The sequence below is a fragment of the Solea solea genome, chromosome 6 (assembly GCF_958295425.1).
Source record: "Solea solea chromosome 6, fSolSol10.1, whole genome shotgun sequence".
Taxonomy (NCBI): domain Eukaryota; kingdom Metazoa; phylum Chordata; class Actinopteri; order Pleuronectiformes; family Soleidae; genus Solea; species Solea solea.
Genome location: NC_081139.1, coordinates 29,027,402 through 29,043,228, shown reverse-complemented (window position 1 = coordinate 29,043,228; position 15,827 = coordinate 29,027,402). Strand labels below are relative to the sequence as shown.

The following is a 15,827-nucleotide window of genomic DNA, read 5'->3' as shown; positions in this document are numbered from 1 at the left end:
GCTCAGCCACATTCAAAGGTTTGAAAAGCAGCCAGGTGTGCAGCTGCTGTTGTTTGTCGTGTCACCACCACCCATTGAAATATCACTTTATTATTTGGCTCCAGCGCAGCCTCTTATTCTTGATGCTGGCCTCTTAACTTCAGCTATATATCCCTTTATCCTGCCTCCATTGTGACAGTGTTGTGTCGCCTCAGAGCAGGAAACAGCCTCTGGGTGCATGACCTACTGTACACAAGGCAGGTCATAAAGCTTCTCTACTGGATGTTAGGAGACGGTGTTGTACTCGTGTGTTAAACTGGATTTACAGCTGTTTTGGAAATGTACACAGTGAAAAATTCTATTTTCATTATCAATACCAAAGTGTTGATGGAAATATGATAATATTTCTGTCATTTCTCTTTCTGTAAGTCTTCAGTGACCACTGGTGGTAAAAAAGGCATTCTAACCCTGCTTTTCTCTCTTTTTCTGACCATTCTCTTCCCAGTAGATAAGCAGTTCCTGCAAAGACTAACCCATGTGATACAACAAACACAACACTTTATTAACAACTTAATAAAGTCACCTGTCTTCCCTATTGTGACACATTGTTTGAATTTGCGCCTCTTGTCTTGACCATGTTTGAACTTCAGCAGGTCATCTTGACCATGTTTGAACTTCAGCAGGTCATCTTGACCATGTTTGAACTTCAGCAGGTCATCTTGACCATGTTTGAACTTCAGCAGGTCATCTTGACCATGTTTGAACTTCAGCAGGTCATCTTGACCATGTTTGAACTTCAGCAGGTCATCTTGGCCATGTTTGAACTTCAGCAGGTCTTCTTGACCATGTTTGAACTTCAGCAGGTCATCTTGACCATGTTTGAACTTCAGCAGGTCTTCTTGACCATGTTTGAATTTCAGCAGGTCATCTTGACCATGTTTGAACTTCAGCTGGTCATCTTGACCATGTTTGAACTTCAGCTGGTCATCTTGACCATGTTTGAACTTCAGCAGGTCATCTTGACCATGTTTGAACTTCAGCTGGTCATCTTGACCATGTTTGAACTTCAGCAGGTCTTCTTGGCCATGTTTGAACTTCAGCAGGTCTTCTTGACCATGTTTGAACTTTAGCTTTACCTTGTTTGAACTTCAGCAGGTCATCTTGACCATGTTTGAACTTCAGCAGGTCTTCTTGACCATGTTTGAACTTCAGCAGGTCGTCTTGACCATGTTTGAACTTCAGCAGGTCTTCTTGACCATGTTTGAACTTCAGCAGGTCTTCTTGACCATGTTTGAACTTTAGCTTTACCTTGTTTGAACTTCAGCAGGTCTTCTTGACCATGTTTGAACTTCAGCAGGTCTTCTTCACCATGTTTGAACTTCAGCAGGTCGTCTTGACCATGTTTGAACTTCAGCAGGTCTTCTTGACCATGTTTGAACTTCAGCAGGTCTTCTTGACCATGTTTGAACTTTAGCTTTACCTTGTTTGAACTTCAGCAGGTCATCTTGACCATGCTTGAACTTCAGCAGGTCTTCTTGACCATGTTTGAATTTCAGCAGGTCATCTTGACCATGTTTGAACTTCAGCTGGTCATCTTGACCATGTTTGAACTTCAGCTGGTCATCTTGACCATGTTTGAACTTCAGCAGGTCATCTTGACCATGTTTGAACTTCAGCTGGTCATCTTGACCATGTTTGAACTTCAGCAGGTCTTCTTGGCCATGTTTGAACTTCAGCAGGTCTTCTTGACCATGTTTGAACTTTAGCTTTACCTTGTTTGAACTTCAGCAGGTCATCTTGACCATGTTTGAACTTCAGCAGGTCTTCTTGACCATGTTTGAACTTCAGCAGGTCGTCTTGACCATGTTTGAACTTCAGCAGGTCTTCTTGACCATGTTTGAACTTCAGCAGGTCTTCTTGACCATGTTTGAACTTTAGCTTTACCTTGTTTGAACTTCAGCAGGTCTTCTTGACCATGTTTGAACTTCAGCAGGTCTTCTTGACCATGTTTGAACTTCAGCAGGTCGTCTTGACCATGTTTGAACTTCAGCAGGTCTTCTTGACCATGTTTGAACTTCAGCAGGTCTTCTTGACCATGTTTGAACTTTAGCTTTACCTTGTTTGAACTTCAGCAGGTCATCTTGACCATGCTTGAACTTCAGCAGGTCTTCTTGACCATGTTTGAACTTCAGCAGGTCGTCTTGACCATGTTTGAACTTTAGCTTTACCTTGTTTGAACTTCAGCTGGTCATCTTTACCATGTTTGAATTTCAGCAGGTCCTCTTTACCTTGTTTGAACTTCCGCTGGTCGTCTTGACCATGTTTGCAGGTCCTCTAGATTGGCTGATGTGATATTTCCATTCATGTACAGCTGAGCAGGTGTAAATGAAGAAGTGGCCGGTCTGTAAAACAATGATCTGGAGATAAAAAGTGGTCTAAATCCTTCCCTTGCGTCCTCTTCACAGGTGGAGGCCATCCTGGTCAACATTTTCGGGGGGATCGTCAACTGTGCCATCATCGCCAACGGCATCACCAAGGCCTGTCGAGAACTGGAGCTGAAGGTGCCGCTGGTGGTCAGGCTTGAAGGTAAGGAAAACAAGATCTCATTATTCCTGTTAGTCAGCTGGTCCGATGTGACAATACACACACGGTACGGTAGGATTTCACAATGACACTGTCCGTCATGCTACAGTATGCATCCAAGTCCACACGTCCACTGCTTGTTAGCAGCAGTGTCCTTTAAAAATGTTGTCTATCTTGAGTTATAACAAGCATGTTTGAGTTCAGCATATTTTATAAAGGCCATTTCTTCACAATGATGGTCATTTTCAAGAACTCCCTCTCTCACAGTGACCTCCCTGACTGTTCATTATTTTCCCCTATAGCCACAACCTGTGCTGCTTTTAGCTGCAGATATAGGAAAACTCTATAATAACTTGTTATTATTTACCGTTCTGCAGTGACAAATGTATACGGTGTATTACAACTCAAGTGTAACAGTCAGAAAGCAGGATTTAAAGCAACTTTGGAGCCATTGTGTTGTAGCTGCTTTAACCTCTGGAGACCATCCGTCTTCATTGTGGCTCAGGGTCCCAGGCAGAGGAGCAGTAAATTTCCCATACGTGTCACATTCTGCCGCACCCATCATTAGCACCGGTGTGTAACTGCAGAGACGACACTGATTGTCTCACCCTTCACCTGCATATGCTAATGAATCTGTGCAAGTGTGTGTGTGTGTGGGATGGCAGCGGTGACTCCCAGAGGCACGGGGCCAGTTTGTAGTTAGCTTAATTGTCAAGATACTGCTGAGTGGTGTGTCTATGACATAGGGGGCAGTGTCTGTGTGTGTGCATGTGTATTTGCTAGCTCTGTAGGACATTTTTCGGCTTAAACGCTAACCTTGTCAGGACCAGTAGTCCTCATGGAGACCAAAATCTGGTCCTAATAAGGACAAACCTTGTTTTTTAAGGAACAAGGTTTCTCACAAAGTTAAGGTTTGTTTTTGTCCGGGCCACCACCAGAATCCATCCCTTTCTTTTGAGTTTTGCTGCTCACCGACAAACACACAAACACTGCGTAAATGTTTTCCACCAGTCGTAGAGGTATCCAATCTAATACTTACTTAATTGAAGTGTTTTAAGTCCACAAACATGCATGCACCATTTACATAAATATCAATGATGAAAATAATAGGCGTATTGGAACCAAATTTCTTACAATTTTTTATGCAAAAACTTACAACTGAATTAACAAAGAAATGGGAACAAGATAGCATTATACTGTAGCGCTTACAAATAACAGGTGCAAGGATAACCCTGATTTTATTACCCTTTATTTATTACTTTATTAGTCAATATAACCTTAAGCAAAAACCCTAAATTTAGCCCTGCACACAAAGATAAGTGTCTGTCTTCATACTGCTGTTTAAACATATGACAGGCCGCATAATTTCTATTGGCCTTGTGTCTAAAGAGCGAGTGCATAACTCCCGAAACATTGACGATTGGCAATCAGATCACAGCCTTAATTAGCCGGCACACATCTTCTCCTGTGAGGCCTCGTAATTCACCGCGACTCACAAACAGGCAGCGTCCAGAAGGTCACCGCTGGTGGTCGGTCCAAGCACATCCTTCTGGCGCGGGTCTAATCCAAGCTTTAGCGGCGGGTCATTACATCGCGGGCCGCAGTCTTGTGGAGAAGATTGGTTGAGAATCAATCAGCTCAGCTTGTGTGGCTGATCGCCGAGTAGCGAGCACGGCCCAGAGCTCTTCAACGGGATCAGGATGGATTAACTGGCACCACTTTTAATTGGGAAGGCACGTTTTAAAAAAAAATAAAAATAAAACGCCCGGGCTGATTGCATTTGGGTCATTCTGTGTCAAATCAACAGAGGCCTCGTGGATTCATGGTCATTGTGGATCAGCTTCATATTTGACGTTAATGTCATTGTACCATATTCAGATATGTTTTTTTTTTTTTTTTAAATAAAAAATAGTCACTTCCCTAATAAACAGCTGTTGCTAAAAGATGCTTCATAACTGCTGTGAGACACAGTTTAGAGGGGTTTATTGGCAGAATTTGACAAAATAAATCCTTTGGTTTGGTGGTAAAAGCTTAAACCCCAACTGTATAATTACTATTTTTGCTTCCATTAAGAAGAAATTAACACAGTATGTGCTGAGCAACACTTTTATGTTACTAAACTAATTTAACACCTAAGCCTCAAAATGTCCGTCTGGACTTTTTTTGCTTATTTTTAACCATAAAAGGGCCAGAAAATGCTTTTGCCCATTTTTCCAGAATAACTTTCAATATCTGGCAGTTATTTACAATGTAATAATGTATAATTGAAATGTAAACAGAATAAAACATATTTAAAGTAACATTTGTTCTAGTTTTAGTCTCAATGTTGCAAAAACAGGCCCAAAAAACGTTTTTCCAACTTTCTCCTCTGCTGACAAAGACGCTGATTCGCTGGCTTCGTACAACAGCGCAAGATTAAAATTACCGTAATAACCACATGTTGTCTTTGAGGAGCAAATTCTCAGCTTTCAGACAGCGTTGGAATTCTTCTGATGGCACAAACTGTTGTGTAATTACTGTGATGCAAAGTGTCTTCTGCGATACGCTCGGTGATAAGTTTTTGTCCAATCCTGTGATTTTGACCAGTATTGGACCAAAAAAGGTGCTAAGATGTTTATTTCTACCTAAAACAATCAAACCATTGGAAAAAACATGTTTTAATTAGCAAATGTGTAAAATACAGACACTTGAACACGTCTATATTTAGGGCCTCATGACGTCAGGACGTAACCCTTAGAACACACAGCATTTTGGCTGCTTTTTTCCATTACTATGTTTTCACCAACTCTATAAACACACCTGAGCAAAAAGTTACTCAAAAATGTTTCAAATCGGCTTGAATTTGTGAAATACGTCACAGTTCAAAGTTCACTCGTTTATATGAACTAAAAGTGTTGTGACTTTGTGACACAATTATTGCTACTTTATTTAGCTACTAAAAATGCCATATAAGATGAGTCATAACTTTGACTCAACAACACATAAGCAAAACAAATGTTTTAAAGCCTGAATATGTGACCTATAAACACACACACTCACACCCCCAGGATGTCCATATAAGGAATTGTGTATTATTGCCTTGGCAAATCACCATGGGTGCACGTGCGGCACAAATCCGTGCCGCGCGAGCACTGAAGGACACTTCACAGAGTAAACAGAAAGAGTGGGCTTTGAACATGTGATTTTTGAGTCTGGATTTGACTGAGGATGGACTGTACTGCCCCCTGTGGCAAAAGTGTGAACATAAACATTCTGCAATCTTCCATAAAGCTGCTTTCTGCCACTAAGGGGAAAAAAACGTCATCTTAAAAAGCCCTCAGGGTCCAAGAGGAAAAGGTAACTGCGTCCACTTCACTGTGTTCCCTCGCTTTATTGATTTTGTGAACCTTTTCACCAGTGGAGGTGGATTTCCCTCTTAAAAAACTACATCTGACCATTATTTCTCCTTCCCCCTCGTTCCATTTAATTAAAAAAGAGAAGTTAGGTTGACTTTGCTCCTTCAGTCCTCACGGTGTTTATTATAGAATAAATAGAAACATGGTTTCTGCAGACATTAATAGATATTACCTTTGAGTCGGGCTCACCAGAGTGTTCGGAGTTCCCCAAAGCAGTGACGTCACTTGTTGTTTTAAAGCCCGGATTTTCAGAGTCGACATGGATGGAATAACAAATAAGTCAAATGAAATGTATGAAGTATCAGTGTCAGTAACGCTTGTTCAATCCTCTCATCCTGAGCTATATTTGCATGTGCCTCTTAAATATCTGTGGAGATGGCAGCAGAAACATGACAACTTTGATAAATGAGCAGCAAACATTTCCTGCTCTGCGTTCAAATAAGAAGCATTTGATGTTTGACACACACGGACGAGGGGAGAGAGGGAGGGAGTGCAGAGATAACACAGCTCTCTGTTCTGTTGCCGATTATTGTGACGATTAAAAATAAACAAAGTGTGATGAGAGAGAGAGAGAGTTTTTAACGCTAATGATCTGAAGTCAGTGTGGTCACGAGGAGGTCAGAGCTCGGGTGTGTTCTGTTGCGTCGTTCATCGTCGTTCATGCTGCAAGTGTTAATAGATGTGCAAAGAAGTGCGTGGTGTTGATGGATTTACATAAAATCCCCAACAGATGCTTGTTAGGAAACAAAGTTAGGAGATTTTACAGCTTCCATATGTTTTAAAACAAGTCAAAAAGTACTGACTGATGAAACTCTAGTGCTCATATTTAACAACTGGACGATTAAACTAGTTTTGTTGTGTGTACTTGTATTTATGTCTTTGTGAGGTCCAAAGAACATGCAAACCTGTCCTCACGTCTTTAAATGGCTGTGACCTGGTTTTTGGGGTTAGGGTTAAAGTGTAAGTGTCATGGACCTCCTGGACTTTAGTTGACCATCTAGTTAAGGCTCTTTGAAAGGTTTTGGTCGGCCATCTTTCTCAGTTTCATTTCATTTGCGAGTATTTGTGCAGAAACAACACTAAAATAGTAATTTGACACACACAGTTTGGTTTAACAGATATTGCTGTTTGAAGATTGCAGTAGGCCGTGTGTGTTTAAAGGCTGTCAGGGTTAAGACTTGGTTTTAGGGTGTGGCTTAGGACTCAAGGTTAAGGGTAAGGCATTTAGTTGCGATGTTAAGGTAAGGGTAAAGGTGATGTGTCTGGGGAATAAAGGATTTGAATAAATATCGAATTATGATCTAAGTATGATTTTCATGTTCCTTCAAAGAACACATTTAAAAAGATTATTGTGTGACATTTGTGCCGACCTGTGAGAAACTAAGATGTAGAATATGACGAGTGTAGTTCATCTAAAATGGTCATTTAACACACACACACACACACACACACACACACACACACACACACACACATTCTGGCTGCACCTCCTAAAACTGCACTAGGCCATAATTTCAATTTGATAACATTTTGAATAATTGTTCAGCTGTGTCCAACAAGTTTGTGTGTGTGTGTGTTTATATCTTTGTGGGGACCGCAAATAGGTACAATCCTATCTTTGTGGGGACATTTTGTCTGGTCCCGACAACTTTAAAGGGTTTTTTCAGGACTTCAGGTTAACGGTAGGGCATTTAGTTGTGATGCTAACGTTGGGGTAAGAGGTGAGGGGAAACATTATGTCCTCTCTAAGGCTGCTGTACAAGAATGTGTGTGTGTTCTTGTACAGCATTCATGTTTTAAACACTGACCTCGTCAGGACCAGTAGTCCTCATGGAGACCAAAACCTGGTCCTAATGAGGCAGAACCTCATTTAAAAAGATTATAGGGTAAGGCATTATTTAAGCTTTGTTTTTTAATGAAGTGTGTGTATGCGTGTGTGTGTGTGTGTGTGTGTGTGTGTGTGTGTCTGTCTTTTAAGTGTGCATATATTTTACATCATGTCCCTTATTCAGGCAGTGAGTAGGTCTCTGGCAGCACCTAGTGGCTGCAGGTGAACAAACAGCCACATTCTTGGCATACACACTCACTCTCTCACACACATGTTCGACATTCATGACTTGAGGGGACATTGCATTGACTTACATTCATTTCTTGGAGACTTACTCTAACCTTAACCACAATTACTACTGGCCTAATCCTAATCCTAACCCTAACCCTAACCCTAACCCTAACCTCAACCTAACCATGAAACATATCTTCACCTTAAAATGTAGTAATTTACGTTATGGGGACTTGCTTTTTGTCCCCACAAGGAGGACAAGTCCCCATAATGTGACTGTGTAAACAGGTTTTGGTCCCCACAACATTAGTAATACCTGGTACAGTGTCTCTCACACACACACACGCACACACACACACACACACACTCTCACACACACACACACACACACACACACACACACACACACACACACACTTCTGTATCCAGCTGAGCAGCTGTGTGAGCTATCAGTGCTCCCTACTGCTCACAGTGGAACTGCAGTCAGCTCACACACAAATACACACACACACACACACACACACACTGGTTTTGCATTCTTTGTGTGGACCCTCATAGACATGCTGCATTCCCTTACCCTAACCATCACAACTAAATGCCCAACCTTAACCTTTACCCTTAACCCTAAAACCAGTACTTCCTCCTGAAAAAGCCCTTTGTGTCCTCACAAAGAGAGGTTTGTTTGACACTTGGTCCTCACAGCTTATTTAAGACATTTTATTCTTATTTTTCTTTTTTTATTACAGCCTAAACAAAAGCCCTGATCCTTTTATAGTTATTTTTTTTTTTTTACTCGTGTACAATATTCCAAACAATAAATGCACCATCAAGAAGAAATGGGTTGAAAACATGGAAACTTAAAAAAACACTTGCTTCCAGAGCAGAAAATCTTAATCATTTAAGGAGAAAAATGTTAGGTAACAAAGACAGTAATCAACCAGAGGTTCCGCCTCATTAGGACCAGGTTTTTTGGTCTCCATGAGGACTACTGGTCCTGACCAGGTCTGTGTTTGTGACAGAAAACAAAAACATGCACAAACACACAGAGACCTACATACAGTAAATGTACATGTGAGTCTTTCCTCACACAGGTGACGCACACACACACACACAGTGGCTGCTCATGAATATTTATGGGATGGAGAAACATACATATCACATGTGGTTGTTTGTTTCTTTACATCATCATCATCATCATCATCATCATCATCATAAGCAGGGATTCTTCAAGTCCTTGACAGTGATTTATTTTTAAATAAGTTGATGAAAATACTACTGTACAAACACTGCACAGCAGAAAGTGACTTTCATTAATTATCATTAATCATCTTTAATGAAACACAATCGTGAGCATCATCACCATCTTCTTTAAACGTCCACTGTGTAAAATTATAGTGCAATTATTTTATTTGGCCAACAATTGAGGACAGACAAATTGTACTGAATTGTTTAATTTGCATGTGTTACCGTGTTAGACTACCATGTTTCTACGTTAGCCCACAACAGACTAATTGATGCTAAATTATTTTCATAATCAATCAATCAATCTGTCACATTTATGTGTTTGGGCCATAAGATGTTGAAGAATGTGTATAATTATTTCCCAAACCTCGAAATAGCTATTATTTTATTCAAAATACTAAATTATTACAGTTTTAATGATTACTCTCTTATGTGGTGCAAAGAAAACAGAAAATATTCATATTTAAGAATTATTATTTAAAAAAAACACTCAAACTGATTAATCAATTATAAAAATACCTAGTAATTAATTTAGTATTCCATTAATAATTGATGAATCGATCCATTGTTTCACTTAAACTGACTATTTGGAAGGATGAGGTGAGGGAACATGTAACTCCATCTTAGTTACATTAGTTAACTACATACACTAGACTTTAATTTGATGTTTATAAAAAGTGAAATAATCACGTAATGTCTAATGTGATGTAACACAGCAGTGACACTGCCTGAAAAGTGCTCCACTTTGACCTTTGACCTTTGACCTTGTGTACGCACCCTGCATGTGGCTGCCGAGTTGTATCCGTTGCAGAATTTTACAAACTGTACCTTTAAATTTCAAGATTTCTATATTTGTCACATGAGATTGTACGAGGTACATTGTCAGTGAAATGAAAACTGACATGCTTAAAAATCTTTAACTTTAAATAAATGTAAATAAACTAAAAGAAAATTTAAAAAAGTAGATTAGAATAAAAATTAGATAAATCAAGTCAAAATTATGAGATAAAAAGTCATAATTATGAGATAAAAAGGTTGAAATTATGAATTATCGTCAGAAGTCTCGGATAAAAAGTTCAAATTCTGAGATAAAAAGTCATAATTACAAGATAGAATGTCGAAATTATGAGATATAAAATTTAAATTATGAATTAACGTCAGAATTAAAAAAAATTAATTATGAGAGAAAAAGTAAAAATTATTTGTTTTTCTCAGGTTTTTAAACGCATGTGTTTAAATCATCCTGCACAGATTACCTGTGTCATTATAAGGATTTATGACAATCAGATTAAGTTACACACACACACACACACACACACACACACGCGCGCGATCCCCTCCTGGTCCGTGTGCCAGAGTAAGATCTCCTTCCTGCTCCCATTCTAATTAATTCCATTGGTGCATTGATTGTTTGGAGTGTGATGCAGCAGAGATGTGTTTGCAGTGACTTATTATCTGGCTGCACAAAAGAGATGAAATATTAGGCGTTAAGTGGACGCTGGGTAATAGAATTCCTCATGAAAAGTCTATTGATCAGGCTGTCGGGGCCCTCGGGACACTTCACATATCATTCTGTCTTAATCACAACGGCCACAGAGAGGAGCTAAGGTCAACCTGCACACACACACACACACACACAGTTCACATTAACAGTTAGAATTCATCTATTATCACACTTCTTATACATGAACTGCTCATCACTGCAAGTAAAGAACAGACTAAATTAACAGAAAACATTGTTATTACAACAGAAACTCTTTATTTAACATTTGTATTTCCATACGACCTCAAGTACAAAACTCACATATCTGTTCTTTTACTCCACTACATTTCCTCTGACTCTCGTTGTTATTATGGTCTGTATTAGTATGATGTCAGAGCTTTTCTAGTCTTGATGAGCTCAGTTTTCACACATTCACAAGTGTCTTTGCTCAAGGACACAAATAGACTATAGCAGAGCCAGGAATTGAACCCACAGCCTCCCAGTTGAAAGACAACTCGCTCGACCACTGATCCACCATGGCTCAATTGTAACTCCTCCCTTGTTTTAATACTTTTACTTCTAAAATGACGTCTATTACGATAGAAAAAAAGACTTCATCTTCTACCAATATAAGAAAGTTGTACTTTTACTCAAGTATCACTTTAAGATACTTTATACAAGACTGTTAATCTCCAACATTTAGCAAAGGAAATGTCTAAAATGTCAATATTTAACAGAGGAGTCTGTTTATTTAGCCACAGTGTGAACAAACCTTTTTAACCCTTTAACATCTAAACCTCAAAGTGTCCGTCTGGACTTTTTTTTGCTCATTTTAACCCTAAAAATGATGCTGTGAGTTAAGTGTTTTTGCCCATTTTTCAATATCTGGCAGTTATTTACAATTCACTACACGTTAAAATACTGTTAATTACATTTACACCGAAAAACAACTGCTTTCACCTTCACTAAGTTTGTGTGTTTGTGTCGCGTATGAAACCACGTCACTACAGTTTTACGCAGCCGTTGCTATGAAGACTCGGCCCACGTTGAGGAGGAGGAGGAGCTATGAAGTCATGGAAAACGATAACAAACGGGAGTCGAGTAGAGCTGAAGAGGATGGTTGTTTGTCTCTGTGTGTTTGTCAGTGACCTGTCCATCCTCATGTGGAGGATACAGCATTAGAAAATGAATGAATGAATGACAAGACCACTGTCTGTAGTTACAGCTCTCAGGTCTTTATTTTCACTCTTCCTGTGTCTCTCTGGTTGCAGGTTTATATATGAACATGTATGTGTATGTATATATATATATATATATATACATATATGTGTGTATATATATATATATACTATATATATATATATATAGTATATATACGTGTAATATGTGTTTATATATATATATATATACTATATATATATATATAGTATATATACATACATATATATATATATATATATATATATATATATATATATATATATATATATATATATATATACACGGAGCATCACCTCCACATAGCATCTGCCCTCTCTGACCTCACACACACACACACACACACACACACACACGTGCGCTCACACGTTGCCCTTTTGCCCCGCCGGTGTTGTTCACAGTGGTTTGAAGTCACCAGCGCTCGCCCTGAACTCGGTCCGTCTGTCATGGCTGTGATTGATTCCTCTTGCACACATGCTGCACAACCTTATTTGTTTTTTTTCTTTTGTCAGTTTTCTTGCTTCTCGTTTGTCACAACGTGTCTTCCTCTCTTCTTCCTCTCTTCTTCCTCTCTTCTTCCTCCTCTCTTCTGTTCCCGCCCGTCAGGCACCAACGTCCACGAGGCCAAGAGGATCCTGACGGAGAGCGGGCTGCCCATCACCGCCGCCCAGGACCTGGACGACGCCGCCAAGAAAGCCGTGGCTGCCATCAAGAAATGAAAGCGTCACAACAGCCGACGCATGAACATCCACACGTCCACAACGTTTCACATCACACTCAATATCTAACTCTTCATCATATATTTAAAGGAGAATCATGAGGCTCCACTTCACAGTTTACTACGTCCCTGATACTTTGTGCATTCCAGTTCCTGAGGCGGAATATGAATGAATGAAGAGAGGCATTTTCCATTATCAGCTCCCGTGTTCTGCTTCACAACTTCACAAGAAGTGGAGACAGAGTGAGAGTGAGAGTGAGAGACACCTGGTTTATGAGAAGTGAAATCATTTTACACAAAAGGATATGAGAGCATTTAACTTTGAGGTCAGTGAGTCTTGTTTTTTTTGTACTTTCTTGTCTCGTAGTGAGTTCACATCTGTAAATCCGTCCGATGTCAGATCTGCTCCACATAAAAACGAGACTCGGTGAAGACGCCATGCTGTGAATTTTTGTACATCGTATCTAATTATTCGCTTTAGTCCGTAATTTGTTCCTAAAGCACTTTTACGTCATCGTCAGTGACTACATAAATGAAATAAATAACTTCATCTTTTCCAAAACTTCTCCTAAAAAGGTGTTTTAGGGACAAATTTCAGACTGAAGCTTTAAGAAAATCTGTGCCTGTAAGTTGAAGGAGTTTAATGAAGCATTTTACCTGCTCTCACAGTCCCAGTCAATGTCTCACACACAGGGGAGTTAGACATTTACACACACACACACACATATATATATATATAATAGTAATTTTTTTACTGTCATGAAAGTATTATGATTGGATATCTTGGATACAGTGTGAATAAAAACAACTGTGTACATAATAATTTGAGAAGATTAAAAAACCAACATGTCACCTCATTCTGTGTTCACAGTCATTCTCACATCACACATGAGAGCAGCACAGGGTGAATCTATAGTTAATCAATCAATGTTTATTTAATATAGCTTTATTAACATATGAATACAATAAACATCCAATAAAATCAATAAACTGACAGAATGTACTTATTAGAACACGAAAAAATCATTCAAAACTGAAAATGTTTGGCAAATAAACTGAATTCATGTTTTAATACCCACATTTGAGCCAACTCACTGGGCTTCTCATTCAACCACTTACACTAGTAAAGTAAATAAATAAAATCATTTGACGTTTTAATCAAGAAAATAATCATGTGTTTACTATTTTTTTGGGGGGGGACAGTAAAAATAAATAATAAATAAAATAAATATAATTTCTACTATATACTGGTGAATTTATGGAAGCCTATCTCCACCAGAAAAAAGAGGTAAAACAAAAGAAAATATCCTCAAAGTAAGTCAAAATTATGAGATAAATAATGACTTTAATTTCGACCTTTTTTTATCTCATGATTTCTACTTTTTTATTTCATGATTTCAACTTTTTATCTCATAATTATGACTTTTTATCTCATAATTTTGACTTTTTCTCTCATAATTATGAATTTTTCTCTCATAATTTTGACTTTTTATCTCATAAGTTCGACTTATTTTTTAGAGAGTTTGGAGTTAAGTTATTAACGGCTTTAAAAACAAACAATAAGGCTGTATTTTCCATAACGTTTGAATTAAACAGTCCATAAAAAGTACAGCGTGAGCCGGTGATGTTCACGCGATCATCCACATCATTAAAACATGGAAACTGGTTTAAGTTATACATAATAATACATATAAATAAATACATAATGGGAAAATTATATATAAAATGGTCAATTTAGAAAAATCTACATTTTCCTTTATTTTATTCACGTACAGATGCGAAAGTTTGACATTTTCAGTGACAGTAATTTGAAGCGTTTTATGGTCGAGGCTTCATAGTAAACATAAAACTTGTGTCTTCCATGATCAAATACAGCTGTGAATGCTGATTACTGTTAAATATCTTTTTGAAAATAACAATGTTTTGTTGATGAAGAGCAGCAGAAGATGATATTATAATTATAATAACAATAATAATAATATTATTATTAATAATAGTCTAAACAAATCAGTGCGGCTCCACTTGTCATCATAAATAACAAGCTGTTAATTAAAAGAATGGATTGTGTCAGTGATGTTGAATAACCAAACAGAGACGCACGTCATTAAGATTTCCTCTTGTGCTGCGCGTGTGGAACATTTACATAAACTTAAGTGACTGAAGAGCTTTTTAATCAGAGGTTACGAGACAATTAAGTGACAATAATTTGTACATAAGACGTTTTAGTCCTGCTATTTATTAGAGGAATAAATACTTGGATTAGGATTCATCTGCAGTAATGCAAAAAAAAAAGACTGTAAATGAGAAGTTGTTAATGTGTGTGTGTGTGTGTGTGTGATATAGAGAATTATGCTCTGCGGCGTTATTGGATCGTCCCTCGACTGGAACATGGTTTCAAACCCTCACGACTGTCCTTCACGTGATACACAGAAGAGAGTGGACTGAGACTCTTCTTTCCTCTGTGATGGATTATCTGTCAGGCGAGGATCGACTGACACCTCCACCAAACACACACAGGTTCATACAGCTCTTCTAATCACCACATTCATTCTCAGACAACCTAAACAAACACTTACTCTAACCCTGACGCAATGTTGTGGTCTCCATGAGGACGACTGGTCCTGAGAAGGTCTGTGAAAAAGCTCCTAAAGAGGTAAAAAAAAAAAATACAATAACACACACGTAGCACAGTTTTCTTCCCTCTGTCTCAAACTCTTATTGATACTCGACGACAGGTGCTTTAATTTTTAACCGCAAGGGACTTTACTGTCGTAAAGCGCTAAAAATGTACAGAAACATTCAACATTAAGCTGTGACGTCAGCTGTTTTTCTCCCTGAGTCATGTTCCCTCATTTTGACTAACGTCTGTGGCTGCTACTTCACCGATGTTGTCTTAAAACTGATGCTAACAGCAAGTAGCTACATATTTAACCAAAACATGTTAGCTTCAGTTGAGTTTCTATCATTGTTGGAGCCTGGAAGCTACTCAGAGGACAGTGAAGTTAGACTTGCTAAATGTTAGCTTTGCTAAACGTGAGTCCTGCTAAACATTAGCTTTGTTAAATCAGTCAAACACGGTTTAGACTTTTGTATTTGTCAGTATTTTTGTTAGGTTTGTTAGTGTTGCCCTGTTCACTCACAACTACCTTT

At 38.5% G+C, this 15,827-nt stretch overlaps 1 protein-coding gene across 1 annotated transcript in view; it reads left to right on the top strand.

The window, feature by feature from the left end:
* Window positions 1-13,025, top strand: part of suclg2 (succinate-CoA ligase GDP-forming subunit beta) — a 125,668-nt gene extending 112,643 nt beyond the window's left edge. The window contains exons 10-11 of the mRNA XM_058631153.1: window positions 2,445-2,565; window positions 12,566-13,025. Of these exons, the coding sequence (XP_058487136.1) occupies window positions 2,445-2,565; window positions 12,566-12,678 (234 nt within the window). The 3' untranslated portion in view covers window positions 12,679-13,025. The remainder of the gene's footprint in view (window positions 1-2,444; window positions 2,566-12,565) is intronic.
* The last annotated feature ends 2,802 nt before the right edge of the window (window positions 13,026-15,827 follow it).